This window comes from Diadema setosum, chromosome 20, assembly GCF_964275005.1.
Source record: "Diadema setosum chromosome 20, eeDiaSeto1, whole genome shotgun sequence".
Lineage (NCBI taxonomy): Eukaryota > Metazoa > Echinodermata > Echinoidea > Diadematoida > Diadematidae > Diadema > Diadema setosum.
The window spans coordinates 7,150,244-7,175,734 of NC_092704.1; the positions used below are offsets into that span (position 1 = coordinate 7,150,244).

Here is a 25,491-nt window from a genome sequence, read left to right on the forward strand (position 1 = left end):
GTTGTTTTTTTTTTTCTTCCCTTGAGATCAAAAGTTGAGATTGCAAGTCAATCATAGGTAAGAAAAAAAGAATATTGTAAAATAATCATGGAAAAAAATCAATCTCTTTGAAACATATGAACGGACTAACACTATGGTCATAAAATTTGGCGTACATGTTTTTTTTTTTCCTGAATGAAAAAAAAAAAAAAAACTGTCACAAACTCAAACAACAAGGGAGATCTGCTAACAAATGGCAATCAAATGAATAAAACGCCAGTCTCTCTCAGAATGACCACAATTATCACTCAGGGAGAGGCACCAGAACACCTACACACTCCAGCCATATCAGCCCTTAAAGCTTGCATAGTATCATCATATGCCTAACCTCAGAAAAGATGTCGGTTTACAATGTACATGTACAAAGACCAATGGAAGAGCTTGCATTTGAAATTCAAGCAGTGAGCGTTTGACATTCCACCTATAGTGTTTTCGAACTTAATCCTTCATCACACCTTTTAAGGTATTTCAGAAATTGTTTGAAGTTAAAATAATATTTATTGTGCTACAATGCCAATCGTATAACTAATATGTACTGTATAACTTAAAAATAAAAAAATACAGTTCGACCTCGATTATCCAGCCTCCCTTTATCCGGATGCATTCACGCAGTGAAGGACTTCTTTTTTTTTTTTTCATCCAAAAATGGAGAAAAAACAGTGACTTTAACCCTAAAAAGACTGGGGGGGGGGCCTAAAAGGCAGTGAAGGACTTCTTTTTTTTTTTCATCCAAAAATGGAGAAAAAACAGTGACTTTAACCCTAAAAAGACTGGGGGGGGGGCCTAAAAGGCCCCCCCTCGACATTTCGCGCGATTACTCTGCAACGCGCAATGCTCTCGCCGCGATGCTCTATGACTTTTTTCTTTTGAGTTTCCCGCACATTTTGACACCAAATTTGTGACGCCCGGGGGTACGGTTCTGAAGTTACATAACTTTTTGTACATGCACGTGAGGCCGAAAATGGCTCAAAAATGTGATTTTGTGTATAAAGTCAATGCAAATTGAGTTTTTTCACATGGCTCATATAGATATGCTTATTTTTACTCTCAATGGCTAAAATTAATTTGTTTTAGCAGTATTATGCTTCAAAAAGTGTCTGCCACAAATTTTGTTACAAAAACAACAAAAACAAAAGGTCGAAAAAACAAAGAAATACATAAGAAATTCATAAAACAATAAAATAGATAAGAAATTAATTTTGATACCGAATTTTTTTTCAATTACATTTGCTAAGAATGCCACTAAGAATATTTAGACCAAAAATGAGCACTTTTGGAGCTTTATTTACTGATTTAGATCAAAGAGTCTGATTTCTCGCATAAATTAGCATAATTAATCAAAATAAAATAAAAGAAGACTATTTTGTAAAATTTGAATATACGATCTTGTAGATTACATCGCACACTACCATTGTGCAAATTTTCGCGGCGATCGCGCGATCCACGGCCGAGATCTTAAGGGGGGGCCCTTTAGGCCCCCCCCCCCCCCCCCAGTCTTTCGAGCTACCAAGATAGCCCAGTCTTTTTAGGGTTAAACTCAATTAAAATTTCTACAAAACTCACACTATTTACCTACAATATTTCCGACAGAACTAACATAAATTCACACCACATTATCATCGTAAAAATAAGGGACTACAATTTTGCGCAGGCTAGCATAGATTACACCACCGTTGTGGGGTACGCTACCTGCCTAGCTGCCAGTGCACTGGGACGGCAGCTTGGACGGCAGCTATATATATTAACATTGTGTCTCCAATATCCGGCCAATTCGCTTATCCGGATGAGCGCCGGTCCCGACATGGCCGGATAATCGAGGTCGAACTGTAAATGAATAAATAAAAATGGAATGTCCCAACAAAGAGAATAATCTGTTGTGACATGTCTAAGTGATTGACTGCAAGTCAAAGAATACTATTCAATAATGATTGCAAGTTCACAGATGAGTTCATAAACTTGGGAAAAACTGTGGAAAATGGTCTTCATTTTCTGAGAACAACCCCTCTTTTTGTGATGACCAAATGCTGCAAAAAATGCTTGATTTGCATACCCTCATCTGACAGCAGCACATCCCACATTAACAAAGGGACTTGAGTTCTACACAAAATGGGTCATAGTTACATAAGGAACCAGAAGAATTTCACCTACGATGGGACAATGAGAACAACATCTATTACACGATATGTGTTTGGCCCAGGGTAGCGTCATTGGTGCATGTACCATTCTTCCAAAGGGTCAAGACAGTTTCGTGACCGCTCACACAACCAGCCCCGAGAGGAAGAACTGGCAGGCAAGAATGGTTCAAAGTGGGTCAAACGTTTTATCTTCAGTTGTATAGCCCGAGTCGGATTTGAACTTCAGACCTTCAGCTAAAGAGTCAAGAGTCGAATCCACTCCACCACATCAATGCCATACAAAGACAATCTCACGAAGGAGGTTTATATTTCTTTGTCATCTAGAATTAAGCTTGTTGTGACACTTATCAAAACCCTTATGTGGAGATCACATAACTGTATTCAATCCCCTAGCACAACTCAAGAATCTGAAAGCCCCAACAGCAAAACCTCGCAACCTCTTTTGAGACACACAAGATCGAAACTGATACCTTTGTCCAGCAGCGCCAGACTTTTTCAATGACCTGACATTTCGAGAATGCTACAAAGTAAATCGTACCCAACAGACACAACTGAAGACATGTACCAGGATCTGCCAGTCAATGCTGATACTTATGTACTAATTGACGCTAAGTAATCATGTCTCCATCAGCACACAGCAATTAACCATCTTCCTCCGAGGGCACTCTACATTTCTCCCAACATGTGTTTCTCACACACCAACTTGAGGTGATTACAATGCATTTTTGTTTTTTTTTTGGTTTCTGGCTGATAACATTCTAAAATGACTGAACTTCATAAAGAGTAATGTGCAAATAAATAATACAGAGCAAATAACTATATCTTCTCTTCTTCTTTCTTTTTTTTTTTCTTAAAATGATTATTTATCACATCATTACCCACCTTTGCATGGTAAGAACGTAATCATTGTAACCATGAATGCCTCTAGGAATTCTGCTTTGCTCAAAATTACGCCATTTAATAGCCCTTCTATTTTCTGTATGCCCTATGAGGATAGATTTTGCTGGCATGAATTTTTAGACATCTCCTGCTCACTGCTTTTATCTAGTATTAGCGTGTACATCAAATTGGGGATACGGGTCTGGTCAAAAATTTACAAAAAACAGAAAATGAAAATGATTGTCATATGATATGAAATATTATTGGATGGGAGAAAAATGTGATTATGGCCTCTAAGGCTCACTTCAAAGGATAACCTTACTCTGTGCCTTGGGTAGTGAACATCCTTTGAATTTTGAAACCATCTGCAATAATAGAGGTTGCTTTCATCTCAATTAATAGTCAACATATCATTGTGCAGCATCCACGAGCTGTGGTTTTGCCCACAGACAAGGACCACCGATCAAAACTACATGAACCATAAGTGTTGACCTTACTGCACGGTAAACATCCACTTTCCATCACGTTTACAGACATTCATTACCTTTGACACTTTGACTGGACTGGACTGTTACTGGACTTTGCAGCTGACATACTTTGTAGGGCTGCTGACATCGACCCATTAGTAAGGGGTTTGATAAATTGACACATCTAAATGCAAAGGATCTCACACATTTACAAAACTGCACTTGAACATCAGACATTCAATCCACTATTCCAGTTTGTAAGTCCCATGAAGGGAGTGTGTATCATATGCCTTCCTATGCTTCCCAATATTACTGTTGCTCTGAAGTGTTGCCTGGTGACTTATTTATATAACAGATTTTCTCCCCCCCCCCCCTTAAAATCATGAGATTCATGGGAGACATAGGAACAAAACAATAGGTTTTGAAAAATCAAGACATCTTTGGCTTTGTGGTGATCACTGTGTGCTGTGGACTGCATTGGTCTCTACCATAGGTTGTGATGTTGGATTACCAAACATCCTTGAAGGCTTATGAAAAGAAAAAAATTGAACTCAAGTGGAATAACATCAGGTCCACTGGTTCCACCGGCCGCTGAGATCGAGAGGCACGTGCTCTCGCAGCGGTATTGACCTTGGGAAACATTGCCCCATAAACGTCGGGAGACCGGTATGGTAGGACGGTCAGGGCTGACCGTAGGAAAAACAAAAAATAACACAAGAAATCATGACTGATACTGTACAGAGGGACTGGTGGACAGGATGAAAGGAATAACAAAGATGAATACACCACAACTCCTGCTATGCCATCCCGAACCGCTCTGCTCTCTTCCGTTTCTTTGCCTGAAAGAGAATAAAACATGCAGAAACAAATGAAGCCCAAACCAGAAAATGAATTTCCTTAAAGGACGAGTTCACCTTCACAGACATGTGGGTTGAGTAAATGCAACAATATTAGTAGAACCTATCAGTGAGAATTTGAGGAAAATCAGACAATCCGTTCAAAAGTTATGAATTCTTGAAGTTTCTGCTCAGTCATGGCTGGATGAGAAGACTACTATAGCTTGTGATATCACATGTGTACAACAATATAAAGAAAGAATAAAGAAAAATCAATATATTTTCACTTTCCTCGCATAACAAAAGAATACTCGACTTCTCTCTTTCAGAAGGCAGGGGGGGGGGGGATAATATGTGACTGTGCACCACAAAACGAACAAAAAGTCGCACACACTGATTTTGAGTGAGGACTGAAAATAGGTAAAATGGGTCAACCGAGCCGATGTTGACTTTTTCATGTTTTCTGAAAGAGCAATTCTTCTTCTACATTATGCTAAAATTTGGGATCATAAAACGGACAGGAAAGTGTGCTTTTTAGCCATTTTTCTGGAACATTAGTTGGCAGAGTAGTGTGATTAATTGTGTCTTTACAGTCCCATTTTCATTTCTTAAAAACCTTGTACACACTCTTCACTTTCAAGTCCTATAACTTTTGAAAGGATGGCACTACGGCTTTGAAAGTTGGCATTAATTAAGGACAGAATGTGTTAATAAGGCATAATCAATTTCAATTTAATCTGATAATCCCTTCATTGTTGTTACTCCGGTGGTTTTCATCCTGTTTTTTGGTCCCATTCATCGCACAGCCAGCACGGCTTGGTATCAGCTTAAACGCTTGAATAGACCCTGTACTTCAGAGCCTCTTTTCTCAGTTCAAACTTTTCCAGAGTGTGCGCTTTCTTTCCAATATTTGAAGGGTTTGTTTGCAAAAACCGATAAGTCCATTTTTGAAGATTTTGAAGTACGATCTTTGTCATAAAGTACAAAATAATACCTTTTAAATGATATATTGGTCACTACATATAGAGGTATATTTTTGAAGTTATGGTCAAAAGAAGCAAAAATTTTCTTATTATTCTCTTTGTTTTTCTTGACCTTTAATCGCAAATATCTCCATTTGGCAAATATGGACTTATCGGTTTTTGCAAACAAACTCTTCATTTATAGGTTAGGAGAGTCCGTTTGATTTGAGTAATACATCATTTTAAAGCTAAAAATCTGCTCTTTCAGAATATGCTCTTAACTAAAATCTCATGTCTGGCGACTTTTTGTCTGTTTTGTGGTGCAGGGTCACATATTACCCTTAACATACGTCAGTAACAAGTCGAAGAAATGAGCCTTTTATTCAAAAAGTAAAGTTTTGTGAAATTCTCTTTTTATTTTCCTTATATCGTTATACGCATGTGACGTCGCACACTGTAGTAGTCTTCTCATCTAGCAGTGACTGCACAGATACTTTACAAATTCATAACTTTTGAACGGATTGTCCTATTTTCCCCAAATTTTCACTGATGTGTTCTATTAATGTTGTTGCATTCCCTCAATCCACATGTATATGAAGGTGGACTTGTCCTTTAAGAGGAGACTACAACTGCATAGTGCTGCTATGAAATCAAATCTACTGTAAAAGTGGAAATTTTCGCGGTGTTGAAATTTTCGCGTATTTCGCGCAAACCAGAAACTAGCGCGAAAATAAAAACACGCGAATATTTTTGCTTGCCACACGTTCCTGTGCGTGATGTCTTGATTCCGCGGAATTAAAAACACGCGAAACTCTTCTGACCCGGCCTAGCGCGAAAAATTAGTCACGCGAAAATATCCACTTTTACAGTATTTGAGAAAGACAAACTCAAGGTTTGTATGCAAGAAGCCAGTTTTGTCACTTCAGTGATCTAAGATGCACATGTACTACATTTCATGGAGATACCTTGAGCCATTTCCAACATATGGAGAAGAAAGTGAAATTTTAGCATTTCCCCCCCAAGACCTTTGACCTTTGACCCCATGGTCCTAGAATTTTTCCAAGAGAATCTTTATCTGGTAATACATGTATACATTAAGTTTCATGGACACTGCACAGATATGGGGGAAATAATGATATTTTAAAAATTTGACCGTGACTTTGGACCTTGGGTATGTGCACCCAAAAGCTGATAGGCACTTTGTCCACTCATACATGCATACATGCCAAGTTTTATTTGGATACCTCAAACGCTTCTTAAGTTATGTCGCCCACAAAATTGATTACGGACAGACATACATGTATCGACAGACAACGAGAAAACATACTGCCTCTGGCAGCAGTTTGTGGTGGAGGCTAAATCAAAAATGTTTATCCTTATCATTACTGTCATCTTACCTCTGCATCATCACCGACGCTGATCTTGGTATTTGAGCCGGGGGCCAGGACAGCCCCGAACCGCTCCTTCCTTTTCCGTATCCGCTCCGCCTCCTCTGCCTATGAGATGTGCAGAGAAAGAAACGAATGGGGCTGCGGGTTGCTGTGTTGTGTACATTTTTGCCAATGTGGGGAGATGGCTTTATTTTCCAAGCTCCTGGAGGGAACTTAGAGTGAGTTGCTTCCTCAAAAATGATATCGCAAATGGTACTATTCTTACATGTAGGTAAAAAATCACATAATGCAAATAAAATCATGAAACCAGCATTGCCCGTTTGGTTCCAACCAAATTAAAGACTCATTAACAAGGCTTGTGCTTGAGCAATGAAGCATGAAATAAAAAATCTATAGAATGTGATGCAACAGTCAGACGTAGACACAAGCAACCAAATATTCTTAAGACCTTGTATTCCTTGGTTTGCTGGTGTGAATGAAGCAGATATAACACATGCTCTGCTGAAGAAGGGGGTCCCCTGCATTTCCAACTATTTTCTCAACTCTTTATTCAAAGTGTTTGCTCTGCTAGTGTACCTTCAATATGACATTGCTTTGTTTCTTTACCTCACTTTTTTTTTGGCACCATACAAAGGAATATATAAGGTGTCGCCACTTTGGGCCCCCACACTCTTTTTACCCCGGAAGTGCGTAAGTGGCACTAGAAAGAAACAGATAGAAGTGAAGTGTGAGTGCAGTAAGGTTATATTTTTGTGCTGAAGATCTTTTTTTTTTTTTTTGCTTGTCGGCTGAAGAAACCCAGAAGTGGCACCCGGAGTTGCGCTGAAGGCATTTTTTTTTTTGTTGCTTGTTAGCTCATGAAACCCGGAAGTGCCCCCCCCCCCCCAACACTTTTGAAAATGTTCCGCCGGTGGTACAACTGTATATTATTCCTATAATTATGCCACCACTTTTTTTAAATTTTGGTATACTGTACTAATGGAAGGCAGAAACAAAACTGAGCTGAACTGAACTGAACTTTGACATACTATGTCTGACATTGATGCTTTCACCTTAAACATCTGTAATTTTACATCATAAACACTGTGATCTTCTAAAGTACTTCAGATAACATCTTCCCTCATGTTAAAGGGTACTTCTATCTCAAAGTCCATTTAAATAGCAAAGGGAAAGGGGTACAGTAGCAAGAAGCTGCAGGGAAGCTGGCTGTGTACATGTATATGTGCATATTAAAGAGTATCTCTTACCTTCATGGCAGTGGGTGATACCGATGTGCCAAACCTTTCAGCCCTCTGTTTCAGCTTTTCTGTATCTACCGACTATAGACAGAGAGAGAGACGGCCATTGTAGATTTATGTATGTTTTTGTTTGTGTTTTCTTTGTTTTATCAACCCCATGACATGTCACGCCATGTAATTTGATATTCCAAAATGAATCAGGACTAATTTTGTGAAAAAAAAAAAGAGCTGTCACACCATATTGTGGCAATACTTTTGTGAGGGTACTAGTGTACATTACACAAGAAATTGCAAAACGTGCACGTACATGTATTATCACTTTCATCTTTACAGACTAACACAAAGCTGCAGTAATAGATACATCGTGAATAAGAAATGAGCAGGGTCAGGGTGCATAAAAAGGCAATCTTGTATCCTGAAATCTAATCCCCCGTCATTGGTGCCACAGAAAAAATATGACCAAAAAAAAAATATATCAGAGCACTTCTTTTTTATGTTTGCTTGTTTTTGTTTGTTTTTCAAGTTAGAAATGACACGATTTGAGTATGGGCTGTAACAACACAAAATAACAAAAATAACAAAATGATAATAGTTGAGCTTCTATCCACATTTCATACAACAAATCAAAGTTCTCTACAAGCTTAACAATTAATATAAAAGCATACTGACAAAATACATTCAACAAAAAAGCACATTAAACTGAAATAACTTGGAAAAAAAAAAAATTACTTTACAAATGAATAAGAAAGAAGATTTAAATGAAGCCAGTGTCCGAGACTGACTAAGATCTAAGCATCGTTTATGACAGCTTGAGTAGCTCTGATGTGATCTGTTATCTATACATGTACATCTGGTGTTCTCCTGCAATCCACACTTTTTTTTTCTTTTATCTAATACTGCTTTGCCAATTCAGCTCCGAGTTACCACCTTCTTAGTCTAACTTTAGCATTCCATATGATATCAAGTTTATGATGGTCCATTAACCCCCCATTGAGCTCACCATAGATATACCCTTGGCCTTTGGTGCTGATGTGATGCCCTTGGGTGCCATTCCAAACCTGAAAATGAAAATCAATTCCATTGTATTGGGGCAGTGATATGGATTTCTTCTTTTTTCAAATTTTTGAAGAAAGATTAATAAATCACATAGTAATTTCACAGAGATACATAAGCAAACTTGAAAGTGAAGTCTATAGCAAAATAACCCATATGCAGAGTTGCCAACTTTTGTAAACACCTTCCAGTACTTTGATGGCTGAAAATCAGTAATTTGCACCTTTTTTGAGTGAAAATTAGTAATCCGTATGTGTATTTCACAGACACTGATTTCTAAAATCAGTAATTTTCTTGTAACCTTCAGTATTCTTCTCCAGTTTCAGTAGAAATTACTGAAAATCAGTACTAGTTGGCAGCTCTGCATGCTATATAAGATTTCTTGAAATGACTGAAATTCTGTAGTCACTCTGTTGGTGGTGTTTGTAGTGTATGACTTTTGTTGAGTGAGCTAATGTTTATTTCAAGTCTTCAGGCGACAATGGCACTGTTACACTTTCAGTTGAATCCTTTACAATGTAACTTTCTTGGGGTTTTTTCTGCATTGATACCTATGTCTTACATTCACAGATTTGTCAAACAAAGTTAAAAACTTGATGAATATAAAACAAGTAAAAATTCATCAGAGTGCCTGACTGTCAACGACACAGTGAACTATGCCATATTTTCACAGACATTATATTGATGAACAATTTTATGCATACAGTGACCTTGATCCAAGAATCTATAACCAAAACCGATCTGAGGTCAAGCACAATCAATGCAACGGTGGCAGAAATGCTGGTACCCAAAACAGAGCGAAGTTTATTGTGACTGACAAGTACTGGCTCTAAGCATGGCAAGCATGGCTTCACCTACACATTGTACACATACATAGCATTAATGCAGCACTGTAATTAACAATGTGTTGACTTATTCAAAGGTAACTGTATAGAGAACTACTGATGTCACAGTCCTTTGTTACAGATTGGGTTGGAACAAGGTGTGAGCATGATTGCAACAATAGTGTTCACAGACATTTGGGCCAGGTGAGATTGTTTACAGCCAGTTTCCATGGCAATGAATGGCTATGACATCACACTTTTGTACTCTTAGATATCTTTTGTTTTCAAACTTCTTATGAAAACAAAGACAGTCAACCAAAACATAGATGTACACCTTGTTTACCTAAAGGATGTTGAAAGAATTGGCGAATGACACAGGTTATTACTATCACTGGATTCATACAACATTTACTTAACCGTAAAAACACTTCATCTTTGTTCTCTGAAACTTTTATTATGGTAAAATGGTACATTTCACACATAAATATATAAAAAAAAAATGACAAGTATGCCTCACTCATAGGAAGGGATTTATAAAAATGTGAATGTTTACACATGCCATTTGGGAGAGAAAAATGAGGAATCTAATACAGGTTTTGTCTTTGATATCTTCCATATGTATGTGATCATGCACCACCAAAACCAACAAAAAGTCACACGCCTTCATCTTACATGAGGACTCAAAATAGGTGTCAACCTCGTCAATCTTTAGATTTGTATATATTCTGAAAGAGCAATTCTTCTTTTATAAAATTCTTAAGTTTGGGATCATAAAATGAGTGAGAAATTATGATTTTTTCAGTTTTTCTACAACATGCTTTTCTAGTGATTCTGCATGTTTTTCAAAATGACCCCTTTTAGTTTCTTGAAAACCCTTTACACATGCTTCACTTTCCACTCTAATAACTTTTGAAAGGATGATGCTACTGCTTTGACAGTCAACTTCACTAATGAAAAGAATGTGCTTAATGAGTGTGCATTGTGGTTACTATGGAGTTTTACACTGTGGTTTTGGCCCATTCATTTTGTCCTATTCATTACACTATGCATAGCAGAGTGAGGATTAAGCCCTTGAATAGACCCTGAATTTCAAAACCTCTTTTCTAAGTAAACACTTTACTGGACAGTGTACTTTCTATTATTTGGATAGAATAGGAAACTCATCTGTATTGAGTTATACATCATTTTAGAGCTTGAAGTCTGCTCTTTCTGAATCTGTCCTTAAAGGCATAATTTACCATATTATGCAGATGACACAAAAACCCAGCATTAGTGCTTTAAAATAGTTCTAAAATGTGAGTAAGGGATAGAAACAACCACTGTAAAAATTTGAATCCATATAATCGATGATAAGTATATTGATATACAAAAAGTGTGAACAAAATTTATAATAAAAACGTTTCCAGACTAAACCGTCTACAGTTATGGTTTAATGAGAAAAATACTGATATCTCCTTATATTTTAGGCTTTATTGTAAAAATTTTATATGGTAGGGTGTTTTGTGATACAACAGACCTACACATATGCATCAAATGTGATATCTTGAACATTTTTTAAATTACTGCTCCCAAAGGTAAACAGGACCTTTAATTAGAAATCCCACGGCTAGCAACTTTTTGTTGGCTTTGTGATGCAGGGTCACACATGATACCACAGATATCTCTCTTCATTCAGATCATGGTTTAGGATATGAGATGGACTCTCAAGAGGAGTTAACTTGGGGTGAAATGAAGCATATTGAGAGGTGGCAACTCACCTCTCTGCTCTCGCCTTCTTCCTGTCTGCGTCTGACAGGGGTTTCTGTACCCCAAACTTCTGTGCCCGCAGCGTCTTTTTCTGTAAACAAGGAATCAATATTGCTACAAAGTGAAGTGGGGGAAATCTTGGCAAGATAGTCCAACAGTGATTGCATGCACACGTGTGCTCATCATCAGACTTCAGCAGTCATAGATTTTTTTTTTTTTTCAATATTATCCTTTTCCTCTTGCTCTTCAATAGTAAAAACAAATGCTCGCTCTGTGAAAAGGAAGTAACGAGACGGGGATTTGAACCCTACAGCTTATGGACTTCATAAGTTAAACACCGATGTGTTGGCTCAGTGAGTAGAGCGGCTGCCCTCACAATCGAGAGGTCGTGAGTTCAAACCCCGGCCGCGTCATACCAAAAGACGTTAAAAGATGGGAGTTGCTGCTACCTTGTTTGCCGTTCAACAGTTGAAAAGGTTAGAGCAACGTCGATCTGGCGCTGCTCAGTGGCTGCCGGGCCCACGATCAATTGGGCAAAAAGAATTTCCATTCTTGGACAATAAAATTTGGAGTTTGGAGTTTATATCCAAAAAACAGATATCCAAAAAACAGATGTTTAATAACTGACTTGTCATACCATTACACACAAACACGCACACACACTCTCTCTCTCTGTTTTCCATGTTGATTGTCCTGAGGCCAACAGTCACACTGGCAAAGTTGTAGGCCTACTGATAACAATGAGTCTGGAAAATGGAGGGTGGTATAACCTCACTACAAGTTTTGCAAAGATCTACCATATGCGGGAAGTCTTTTTTTTTTTCACCCATCTTATATTATTTCCCATGCACATGAAAAGACGGAATCTGGGATGACCAGTCCAACAGATAAACCACCTAAAACATACTAGGTAGTAAAAACAATTGGCTTGTTAACCCTATTCTAACTGGGGGGGGTGTCAAATTGACCCCCCCCCCCTCGATGTTTCGCGCCACGATTCTGCAACGCGCAAAGATTTTGCCGCGTCATTTCACGACTTTTTTCATTGAAGTCTTCCGCATATTTTGAGACCAAATTTGCGATGTCCGTGTACACCATTCTGAAGTTACGTAATGTTATGCATATTCATGTCAACCCAAAAACAGCTCAAATTCACGATATCGTGTGCAAATTGAATGCAAATTGTGTTTTTTGGTTAAATTGATATAAATTAGATTATTTCAACTTTTAACCATTGAAATTAATCAATTCTAGTGTAGATAAGCCTGAAAAAGTGCCTACAACAAATTTGGGCAAAAAAACAATAGAAAACAAAAGGTCGAAAAAACAATAAAATACATAAGAAATTAACAAAACAATAAAAAACAAAAGAAATTGATTTTGATTGTGCTATTTTTTTTACATGAAAATTGTTTGATATGTCTTGAGGAATTCTGACACAAAAATTAAGCAATACTTCAGTCTTTTTAATGGAGTTATAGGTGAAAATATGATTTCATGCACAAATTTGCATAATTTATTAAAAATAGAAAGGCAATATTTTTCTATTGTATGACCATGTAATCTTGTAGTTGACATCCAGCTCTATCTTCAGGCAAAATTTCATGGCGATCGTGCGATCGGTGGCCGAGATCTGAAGTAAAAACTTGGTCTCAAATAGCCCAGTTAGAATAGGGTTAAAGGGATGAAAGGATGTCATTTTCAGACATTCAAACATGTCACCACCCTCTCTCTATCTTTTTTCTCTGATTCAGGTATGAGTGGGAGCAATATCTTACAACCTTTCCACTTGAGTAGATGGGTAAATTTTCATCATTTTCATATCTCTTGACATGATAAAAGAATATCAGCTATGGACCATACCTAAGATGTTTGTTTACATTTATATTTTCATTGTTACATCAAAACAATTTTTCTTTACATTTTCTGTGTAATCTCTAATGTATAATATTTCTCCTATCACTGAAAGACCAAGTAAACGATAAAATAATCCCTTTTAGGATGCAGGCAGTGGCACAGTGTGACTACATCAGAATCTTGCGGTCCTACGATGTGAGTGCAATGCGTTACCTCGTCGTCTGTCAGGGGTTTGCTTGTCGCCATGGTGACCCGTTTGATTTCTACTGTCTCTGCTTTGGGCGTTTCCTCCTCCTCTTCAAGCTGAACTACTTTCCTTTCAATGTCGTCTCCATCCTCATGATCGCCACCTTCCAAGTCCTGGGATGGGGGGGGGGGGGGGGGGGGTGGGAGACAGAAAAGACATAAGCTACGTAAATGAAAGATGGTCACACATACAAGTATGTGACCGTGCATCTCAAAACGAACATAAAGTCGCACACACTGATTTTGCGTGAGGACTGAAAATAAGTGAAATGGGTCAACCTAGCCGAACTTGACTTTTTCATATTTTCTGAAAGAGCGGGTCTTCTTTTACATTATGCTAAAATTTGGTATCATAAAATGGGCAGGAAAGTGTGTTTTTTTAGCAGTTTATCTCGAACATTTTTGGTAGAATAGTGTGATTAGGTGTGTCTTTAGAATCCCTTTTTCATTTCTGAAAAACCTTGTCCACACTCTTCACTTTCAACTCTAATAACTTTTGAAAGGATAGTGCTACTGCTTTGAAAGTTGGCATTAATTATGGACAGAATGTGTTAATGAGGCATGCTTAATTTCAGTCTAATCTGATAATCCCTTCATTGTTGTTACTCTGGTGGTTTACTTCCTGTTTTTTGTCCCATTCATTGCACAGCCAGCACGGTTTGGTAAAGATTAAGCACTTGAATAGACACTGTATTTCAGAGCCTCTTTTCTCAGTTCACACTTTTCCTGAGTTTGTGCTTTCTTTCCAATATTTAGATAGGTTAGGAGAGTCCATTTGATTTGAGTTATACATCATTTTAAAGCTTAAAGTCTGCTCTTTCAGAATATGGTCTTCACTAAAAATTCATGTCTGGCGACTTTTTGTTTGTTTTGAGATGCAGGGTCACATATAGACCCGTAGGGCAGCAAACTTTATAATAACCAGAACCTACATCTTGAGGTACACAGTCATATGCTAAATCTGCATCTCCTTTTTCTCAGCCATTTGTGAAGTGCCACCCTCACAGTGATCCAAGCTTAATCAGGAGGGGTCAAGAAACGGGTTTTATACCCATGTAAGTGGTACAGACCCAAGCAAATCCCCGTCATGAAACCCAGCATGACATGTGCAATGTTTGTAAGCGATGGATTTCTAAGGCAACAATTGCACATGCTAAGACACCCTCAGACAAAACGGCAACCAAAACTGAAGTGCATGTGTATGTAGGAGCAGATGATGCTCTACATCACTGCCACCACAATGTTTGTGTAGTCCCAAAAACTACATTGTACTGCAAACCAGCAAATGTTTTGGTTGTGCAACCGGCAGAATCTTTCTCATATTGGTACAAATAAATCTTCAGAACATTCGACCAATGGCTCCGTTTCCATACCATGTACAAAAACTTTAATGTCGTGTCTTATATTGCTTTCATTCAGCCACTAAGATTAAGATAAAAATCAAGATGCACCATGAAGTCAAAGTGAGGTACAGTGTACTCCTGTTATAATGAACACCGTTATAACGAAATTTTGGTTATGCTTTTTTTTTTGTTTATTTGTTTGGTTATAACAAAATTTTGATATAACAAAAGAAAACTGCTGGTTCTGAGGACTTCGTTATAACAGGAATCCTCTGTAATGTTATCTCTTACAGGTAAAATAATTTAGATAAGAGGATTCGCAAGGAATTGCACTCTTTGGTTTGTTTCCTTGCAGCACACAGAGCTGTGAATCAACCTCATTGCATGAAATAACTCACCTCCTCCTGATTCAGTAAGTCCTCTGCATCGTCATCTGCAGTCAGGACAGCTGTAGGGGATAGAAGATGAAGAAGACTTTTTTTTCATCATCATTGATATATGATTGTATAAATTGAATGGTTCCCTATTAAAGATTTCAAAGAGTAACTTGGTGATTGCAGATCTAACCATATCACCTTGAGCAGTAATTCTTTATACTCATGTGTGACTGTTCAAATGTATTAAATCTTTTGGTCAACATTCTGCAGTCTTCAAACTTCTTCTGTTGAGTTATAGAGCAGTTTATCTGTGGCTGCTTTAGGAACTGTAATGAAGATGATAGTGCATCATCAGGTGTGTTATCCAGACTTATTTGCTCCAGACTTTAAGTTTCTTGTTCTTACATTCTTTCCTTTCTAAGGCATGCAAGGACAGTACTGTGATTATGGCCTGATGACAGAAACGCAAACACATGATTTATTGATAGGGTCATGCGATCATTTCACATCAGAGTACAGCAGATCTTGTTAAGTACACCCTTGTAATGTCTTGTAGGCATAAAGTGCATAATATATGACAGTGTGAATCCCCTGGTGAATTCTCCCCACTCATAAGTGGATCTGGGGGTGGGGTGGGTGCCCCGGGCGCACATCCCCATTTTTTTGTTAAAACAAAAGAAATAAAAAGAAAAAAAATGAAAGGGGGTGCAGGTGCCCCCTTTAATTTTTGAAGAAACCATTTTTGTCAGCTGATTGTAGTGGGAGCACAAAATTGCGCTGAAGCCCGGCAGAATTCCTGGATCCGCCCCTGCCGCTCAATGGAGCTATGTGCAATGGTTCATCTGTACGGCAATTGTAGGTGGAAAACGGGCTGAAGCATCACACCAGAATAGGACAGAATGTGGGTCGCAAGGGTGCATACACGTATTTGCCAAAATTAGTACAAATATTTCTTAACATGCATCCACTACACAGGTAAGCCCTGCAGATTACGCAGCAAATCACATCTTTGTAGTGACCACCAATCAGTATCACTTTGTATGCGGGAGATTTGCAGTGCCCCACCTATATACCACATGGCGCTGTGCATTGTACACAGAACTGAAATAAGACTGTAAACCATCATTTCTGACACAGGAAATGTTCAAGCATGCATAGTTGGTCCTTTGTCATGCTGCACACAGTACACCACACTGTAAATATCTGCAGCATTTGCAACACAAAACAAAAACAATAATGCCTCCGGCACCACTTCGTGGCGGAGGCATAAAAAACACATCAAACAAACCAATACTAAATATCTATACACAACACATCTTGCTGATGGTTCATGCAATTGTACCATAGTGGTACTACCACAAAGTGCCACTGCAAACCATCAATGCTGACAACACACAACAGAGCTTTAGCAGCCATCGGAAACAACCAATCTTGGTTAAGAGTACAAAGCTAAACGTACAAAGAATTGCATGCAATGGTATATACCTGTAGAAAGTAATGAGTTTGAAATACACGGATGGAAAATTCAAGGAACATTCAAGGAACATTTTAGTAATGTTTCCAGTGCACAAGATCTACAGTACAATGTACATACATGTAGACTGTATGGCCCATCATGCTCCTAGAGTCTCAGATTTTGCAAACATGTGGAGCTACCAAAAGATTAGGGTTGAAGCACATGAATGTTAAATGCTTCCAAAAAGTGCACATATTATGTGAGTAAATGTATTAACTCTACTCAATATTTCCCACAAGTAAACGGTGGTATGTATTAGAATAACCATTCAGGAAACATCCCAGTAACATGGTGATGTTTTGTTTTGTTTTGTTTTGTTTTTTTCATACATGTAGACCGCTTGATAATGACACCATACCCAGTAAGTCTCTGAAACTTTTTTTCTTTTTCTTTTTTTAAAGGACAAGTTCACCTTCATAGACATGTGGGTTGAGTGAATGCAGCAATATTAGTAGAACCCATCAATGAGAGTTTGAGGAAAATCGCACAATCCGTTCAAAAGTTATGAATTTTTGAAGTTTCTGCTCAGTCACGGCTGGATGAGAAGACTACTATAGCTTGTGATGTCATATGAGTACAACTATATAAAGAAAGTATAAAGAAAATTCAAGATATTCTCACTTTTCTCACATAATAAAAGAACACTTGACTTCTCTCTTTCAGAAGTCAGGGGGAATAATATTACCCCTAACATAAGTCAGTTACAAGTCGAGGACATATGCACTTTATTCAAAAAGTCAAGTTTTGTGAAATTCTCTTTTTATTTTCCTTATATCGTTGTACGCATGTGACATCATACTGTACACTGTAGTAGTCTTCTCCTCCAGCAGTCATTGCACAGATATTTTAAAAATTCATAACTTTTGAACGGATTGTCGGATTTTCCCCAAACTTTCACTGATGTGTTCTACTAACATTGTTGCCTTCACTCAATCCACATGTATGTGAAGGTGAACTTGCCCTTTAATGCTGGAATGTACAGTAGTTTTCATACATTTGAACATTAGAATATCAGCTCAGTAAGCAGAGTTTGACAATTTGTGACACTGAGTGACCACAATGTGTAATGGTGTCTTTATCATGCACCTGCCGCAGTATACTCAAAGCAGACAATGTACTTTACCCTCTGGCATGCCTACTGCAAAGGTAGAAAGCAACATGCATACTGACATGGGCTACTCAGTCCTGTGACATGCATCTGAACTTCACTACATCATCTCTGTCAAAGTCAGTGCATTCTAATGCTTCACAGGACATCCTGGGGGAAGTGGTAATTTTCTACAAAGCAGGAAACCATTTTTCCCCATGAGTCTACTTTGGAGGACAAAAATAATGTGCAGGCCATACAAGACGTTTAGGTGCAGAGCGTGTTATAATATGTGGTAAGCCTGCAGTGTACGTGTACCCACTGCTGCGGTGAAGGAAGCTTGTCTGAAGGACACTTGTTTATTTTGACGGTATAGAAACACCCCTATTAACATTTCCTTTCTTTTTCAACACAAACATTGTTGAACTCATCTGTAGATGTTATAGCTCAAGACTGTGTACTTCCCTGTTGGAAAATTACACATTAGGAAGTCCTGCGTTGCATGGCCCACCCCAATGCCCCCCCCCCCCCCCCCAAAAAAAAAAGAAAAAAAAAAGAAATGAAGTTTTCACATATTAGCTCTTACGAATAACATTTGGTATACGACTCATTACCTTTATGTCAAATATTTGATGAAAATCTTTCGTTCTGGTAAAAAAAATTGATAAAAAAAAAAATCTTTCTTTTTCATAAAACGGATAGTTACATTTAGCATTTCAATCATTTTCTCTTCATCTTGAAGTGTCCTCTAGTCAAATTACTGACAAAGATTCTTCCAGGTAATCTACAACTGTAATGCTATGATTCAGCATTAAATGAAATGTGGTCATGAAATGTTATCATGACAAATTTTAATTTATCTCAAGAGATGTCTGAATAAAGTTGATTAGACCCTTGCTAAAAATCCACTCTACACTTGAGAGGACCTTGTTACATGTGAGATATCAAAGAAAGAAAAGTGTACTAGTTTCACTGAAATTGCACTAAAAATTCAGAAAATTATAGAATCTTAAGAGTTGCACATGTTCTTGAAGACTAGTGATATTGGGTCCAACCACAAATGCATATTAAACGAAGAGATGATGTGTTACTCTACTATTACTCATAAATGTCAACTGGAAATGTGGAGTGCACTTTCATGTAAGGGGGTGGTGCAGTGTATTTCATCGAGATCTAAAGACCCCAAATACCAAACTAGCTATAAATGTGTAACAGTGAAGAAGTGGTGTGGTGATCAGAAATATAAATATGACATATTCACCCTCGGCATTAACATCACTGTCAAGGACAGGATCAACCCCGACAGCTGAAAGAAGAGTTAATGGGAACAAATGTACAAGTGACAAAGCAAAATAATATTGCATTTAGGGGCATGCAGCATATGAAGGTTCATGAAGCAGACCTCCCAACCTGACTGAAAAATAGGGATAATTTGGCTCAAAAGTAGGAAAGAAAGAGCAGTTCCCATAGGAGTGTGTAGTAACATCATCCAGAAAAATAGGACATTCCTGTTGAAACAAGAGCTGGGAATGGTCAAAATTCAGATTCTTTCCTCCAAATTCAGTGTGGTTGAGAGGTCTGATGAAGAACAAGATCGACAGTGAAATTAACACTGTGGAACAGTTTGTATTTAGACTAAGACACAATCCATGTAGACAAGGGATGTCCGACATTAATTTCACTGAAAATACAAGTACAGCCTGTAAGTCAAGCTTCAGTAAAGTATCAGAAGCATGCAATCACATCTACGTTTGCACATTATGTGTTTGTACATTGATTAAATCAAAGTTTAAAAGGGGAGGGGAAGAAAGGTGTTACAGAACAGTGAACCACAAAATATAGAGCAAACAGACACCGTCTCACAGATGAAGCAATTACACGTTGTACACACTGATTTTTTTTTTTTTAATCAAAAAACTGATGAAGAACATTGCAAAGAAATACTTGTGAAGGGACATGACATTCACATAATGGACTTAGAACTGTTTAAAAATTGTGTTCGCCAGTGAAATTAAGGATGGTTGATTGATGGTACCAGAATGGATGATATACATGTACATGTCTTTCATAATGTACAAAGTATGATCTGTTGGTCTACAAAAGGTAATTCTCACAATGGTAATGAATTTCCTTGGCTGTATCATGTTTTGTTTTGTTTTTTATTTCATTTGATTGGTAATGCATGCTCTTATTTTATGACTTGTACAAGTTATCACGGATACCTACCATCCACATCTAATGCAGCTGTGAGCCTCTCCACCAGCTCTGCCTTGTTCCCTTTGAATTAAGGCCCCTGTCTGTCAGTTCCTTTCGTAACTCTGCAATCTGCAACATCGGGGGAGCAAAAGATGTTATGAAAAGATTGGGGGGGGGGGGGGTCAATAGATGTTAAAGATATAAGAATGGGGGAATAGATGTGTACAAAGACCAGAGGACAGATTCAGTTTGAAGAATGCTCCTTTGCAGTTCACATTGTTTAGAACCAACAATTATCATTTCAAATCAATGGGAAAATTTCACGTCTGTAAGATACCGCTTGTACCCTTACCATTATTTTGACTCGGCGGGTGTGAATATAATTTCTTTTGCTAATCTGGTGTGATCAATAACAATAGATAAGAATGCAGTAGCACCCCCCCCCCCAAACACACACACACCTTTCTTACATGCAAGTACTCCTAATTTCACTCACATTATACAGTATCATTTTCTTAATGAGTGTATCATCATAAGGGCAATTCCACGGTATGTAGGACACAGATGCCGAAAATTCAAAATGATATTTGTTTCAAACACCATACATTTTCAGACAGTACTTGTGTTGAAGTTTTAAGAATCATTATGTTCTTCAATAAAAGTGGCCATTTTGATTTTCAAAATGGCTGCCAAAATATGCCTATAACTCAATGGTAAGAAAGAGTGTATTGTCACATAATTTACCCTCTGTATATCCACTTTACTAGTACTCAAAACAACAATCTTTTATATGTACAAATTGTATGCAGTTACCAGACAAGTCTTTTACCACATGATAGAAAGAAAAAGCTGGTTGCTTTAAAGAATTTTATAAAAACTTTTAATTAGTTTGACAATGATGGATGTAACGTCAGTTACCAAAAACAAGGAATTTTTAACTTTATTCATCAAAGAAAGTGAGCTGTATGATGTAACTTAGGATTTCTAATGTATGCCCATATGCCTTCCTTTCAATACCAGAAAATAAGGATACTTGGCATACTGGAGAGTCAAATGAACACATCAAAATGTGTAACGTCAGTTACCGAAACGTCATATACCAGTATGTAACGTCAGTTACCATGACAGTAAGTATAACTTAGGCAAATTTTTTGACTTTAGGCCATTTCAATACCGGTACATCTGGGAAGTCAAAGGTTATCAACAAAGAGCAGCAATCCCTTTGTTAGGGAATGATGTCATCACCATGGTACACTGTATTTTTTTTTTCATTTTATCTTATTTATTTATTTATCATATTTGTTTTGGTGGAGGGGGCTTGAGCTTTTGATTTTCGGTTCAGCACAAGTTTAAGGTTAAATCATCTGGAAGTTTAGGTTTACCACATGCAATATATAATGCACTCAAATTACTATACAGTGCATTCACAGTCCTACGGGATGATAAAGCTACCAAATTTGTAGGCCTAATCAATGATGTGGTTGCATGGTAACCACCTTTTTCTATTAAAAAGCTTGTGTACAGCTGTATACCAACAGTTTTATAATCTTTACTAATGACTACTTTTGCTCGCATTTTTCTTTTTTTTTTTTCTGGAAGCTTATGAAGTTTCTACCTCAAGGCAAATGCAGGAAGAGATATATTTCTTCGCTTGCACTTAAATGTTTGGTTTAGTTAATATGGCACATCTTGAAATGGTACATACAATGTAAGCAGGCCTGACATAAGGCGTGTACTGTCATTACTGTTTGAAACTAACACTGATATTGCTCAACGTTTAACAATAATGTTGCTCAAAGTGAGAGGTGATTCTAGGGTAAAATAAAAAAACCTTCATATTTGTTGATTACTTTATTTCATTCATGCAGGGACATTTTTGTAATACATAACAATTATGAACAGGAAGATTCATTTATATTAATCTTAGAATTCTTTCGTTGCAAAGTCCTATTTCTTGGTATCTGGGATGTATTTGCAAGCCTTGATATACCAGTGAAAAGGAAAAGAAAAACAATTACATTCCTTCAAGCAAGGAATAAACAAATGCCCTTTTGACCAAAAAAAAAAGCATGCTTCTTCTTCACAGAAAAAATATTAAAAGTATAACACTATTCATTTAAATCATTATTAATGATGGAGATCATTTTGTTATTTGTGGCCCTAACAATGCCGTGAGGGAGGAGTAAAATAAAGAAAAGAAGAAAGAATATATCGCAGTGGATTTCATATGAATATTTTTATTTGTATGTGTTTTTTCCCCATGACCTGAAAGATATTTTTTTTTTTTCACACACAAAAAATATTTGTGTTTTGTGTAGTACTGCAGGGCATTATGGGTGGGGTACTCTAGATAGAAACTTTCCTGTTCATTTAAAAACAAAAACAAAACAAAAAAAAAAACCCTTAGTTATGCCAATATTCATACTTGGAACTGCTGAATCTAAATGGCTCTGTGTAATCATAACTGTTGAATAAGCATTCAATCTTCAGACAAATGTCAAGAAATATCCTCTGGTGCATTTACATTATTTTTGCTCAACTGTGCTATGGCATGGGGGGGGGGAGCTTGCCCTCTAAGGGCCCCATCCCATTTGTGTCTTTAGATTTTGTTTTAATTTGTTGCTAAGTAAATGCCTGGGATTGTTACTGGTATACTGCAGCAGTATAATAACCTGTTGAATAAGTTAATTCTTTGTAAACCCCATAGCAAAAGTATGTGTAACTTCAGTTACGTAACGTCAGTTACTGACATGTTTCCCTTTAAGTTTTCATTAAACACAAAGAAAATGGACTAATGTTTCATTTCATTTGGGTATTTGTAATTGATGAACCAAGGTATGATTCTATATCAAACAAATCACTCTGAAAGATCAGAATTATAAAATATCACAAAACTATTCCTAATCATGATTTTCCATGTGTAAACCCTATGGCAAATGTAAGCGTAACGTCAGTTACCGTCATGCCTTCACTGAAATTGGCATGGTGCTAAAAGGAAATATCTGAAGTGCACATTATTTTGCACACCTGTTCCTAAGAACCTAAGTATATTGCCATATAAAGCACATAAAGTTTAGAAGTCTGGGACATGAGATATTTCCATTTAAATCAACACCATAATTTCCCATGTCCATGTCCTTTTTCCGTAACGTCAGTTACCGACACATTTTCACTTGCTATGTGATAAGGAATGCAGTTTGAGAGAAAAACTTTCCACCCATTTCTTCATTCTCATGAACTCATTCATCAATGCTAATTACAAGCCCAGGTGCTTTCATTCACAAAACTACAATATAAACAATTTCATGAAAATCCTTACGCGTAACGTCAGTTACCGTGGAATTGCCCATATAAGAAAGATTTCTCACTCCCTCAAACACTCCTCATGTTTAGTTTGACATTCTCTCGTTAAGCTTTGAATGGGATGATATGCAAATTATCCAGCTGACAACTTCCAATCCACCAAACCAAAGCACAAAGAATATTTCATGACGAGCTTCAGAAACTGTCACTCCTGCAGGACACAAAGAATCAGCTTTTTCCTTTCACTTGCATGGTGTCACAAAGCTCCACTGATATGACATGGTACATCATAAATGTATTTGTGATAAAATATTCTCAAAAAACTTTTTTTTAACACATGAATTTGTTGACCTGTTCTTCTTAATACAGTAGGACTGTGACACACGAAACATTGTGTCTATACGACCAATGGAGGCAGCCATGCAATGAACCCCCAAGGGTGTTTCCATTTCTTTGCTTGATGCATTGATGGTGCATAATAATGCAGCCTACATTGTATCTATGGCATACAGTTGTTGTCCCTGGACAGGAAGCTGCAGGAGCTGTAGAATGCTCCAACCTTAGTCTACATATTATTTCAATTGTAGCTGAGCCCTAATCATGTTTTTGTTTTTGTTTGTTCGTTTGTTTCGTTTTGTTTTGTATTTCTGATGGACACTCTTGAATTGAATACATTGCTAATACTATCTAGGCCTACATTGCATTGGGTACAATGCACAACTGTAGTGTAGACTACACTAGTTCACTCTAGTTGCACTGACTGCCATGGCCCATAGCCATGCATGCATGCCATGAGTCTGTCAGTCACGACTTTTCAGTGTTGGCCAATCCAAAGCCAAAGGCAAAGGCCAAAGCAAATCACCAACTTCAATGCATGATTGCACCAACCATCTCAAGCCAGGTCCAGCTTGTAAATTCTGCTAACACAACACTAGGTGACTAACAGTGCTATGATGATGTTGATGTGAAAACTTAAATTTTGCTTAACATTAACAATTTATGCTTAAATTTAGATCTAATTGTAGGTTGCTACAACTAGGTCGAGTAAATTTACATTTGGCCTACGCCTACCAACACTGACTAACAGGTACTAACACTGTCTAGGGATTAGATACATGATGTATCTACTTCCTCGGGCTTCAAGTACACAAGTATACTTATATGTTCTAGTCAACACGGCGAGTAGACCTGTATGAACACGTACAACAAAACAACGTGTTACTTGTCACTTTAAAAATGGCTACCAAGTAGGCCCTATGACATGTTTAGTGTGGTTTAGTGTAGACCGCCTAGCCTGCCTACACTGCGCGTACGCTGCAGCTGCAAATGCGGTTTTCAACAAACATGCAAGCCAGCGTGTGGGACCACACAAATAATCTGGGGAGTCACAAGACGCGTTGCACAGCGTGATCATCTTGCCTACATCACACTTTCTAGAAAGATTTGCAATTTTTGAAGTAGTGCAACATGTGGATGGATATCCTACCTACACGTTTATACCCGTGAATCCTTTACATATGAGAGTATATTTATGATCAAACCAAATGAAATGTGGCTTACCTTCAGCTTTTTCACAGTGCTTGCGTCCGCCATTTTGATAGTTAGTTTAGCGCCTCTCCGGCAGAATTGGTCGCTCAAATCTTGTCCCCGTATGTGGAGGATCATGCAAATTGTGTTCGTTGACTATGTACTACTCAATGATCATTTTTCCTCTCTTTCCCCATCATAAGCGATAATTATCAAAATAACAGCAACAACAAGAGCAATCATCATTTTCATTATCTGCACTGAGGTATCGTTTCACAAAGCAGTTTGTGCAATAATCGGAACAGGTAGAACCAAAGAGTATAGCTATTATTCTTTGGGTATAAAAACTATTACTAGTAAGTAATGTCAACACAAATTCATGGTAATACTTCTTGATGCTAGTAACTCAATTGATTTGTAATTCCGGCCTGCACCAATGATCTATGTAAAATTAGGCAAATTCACTGTT

The 25,491-nt window shown here is 37.5% G+C and overlaps 1 protein-coding gene across 1 annotated transcript; it reads right to left on the minus strand.

Annotated features, from left to right (window-relative positions):
* Positions 1-1,533: 1,533 nt before the first annotated feature.
* On the minus strand, positions 1,534-25,088 carry LOC140243310 (SAP domain-containing ribonucleoprotein-like). Its single transcript, XM_072322983.1, is given in 10 exon segments — positions 1,534-4,359; positions 6,716-6,814; positions 7,957-8,028; positions 8,948-9,005; positions 11,582-11,661; positions 13,641-13,787; positions 15,415-15,464; positions 20,223-20,279; positions 20,282-20,321; positions 25,056-25,088. Coding segments are annotated over 10 exon segments (678 nt in total). The 3' UTR covers positions 1,534-4,317.
* Between the last annotated feature and the right edge of the window lie 403 nt (positions 25,089-25,491).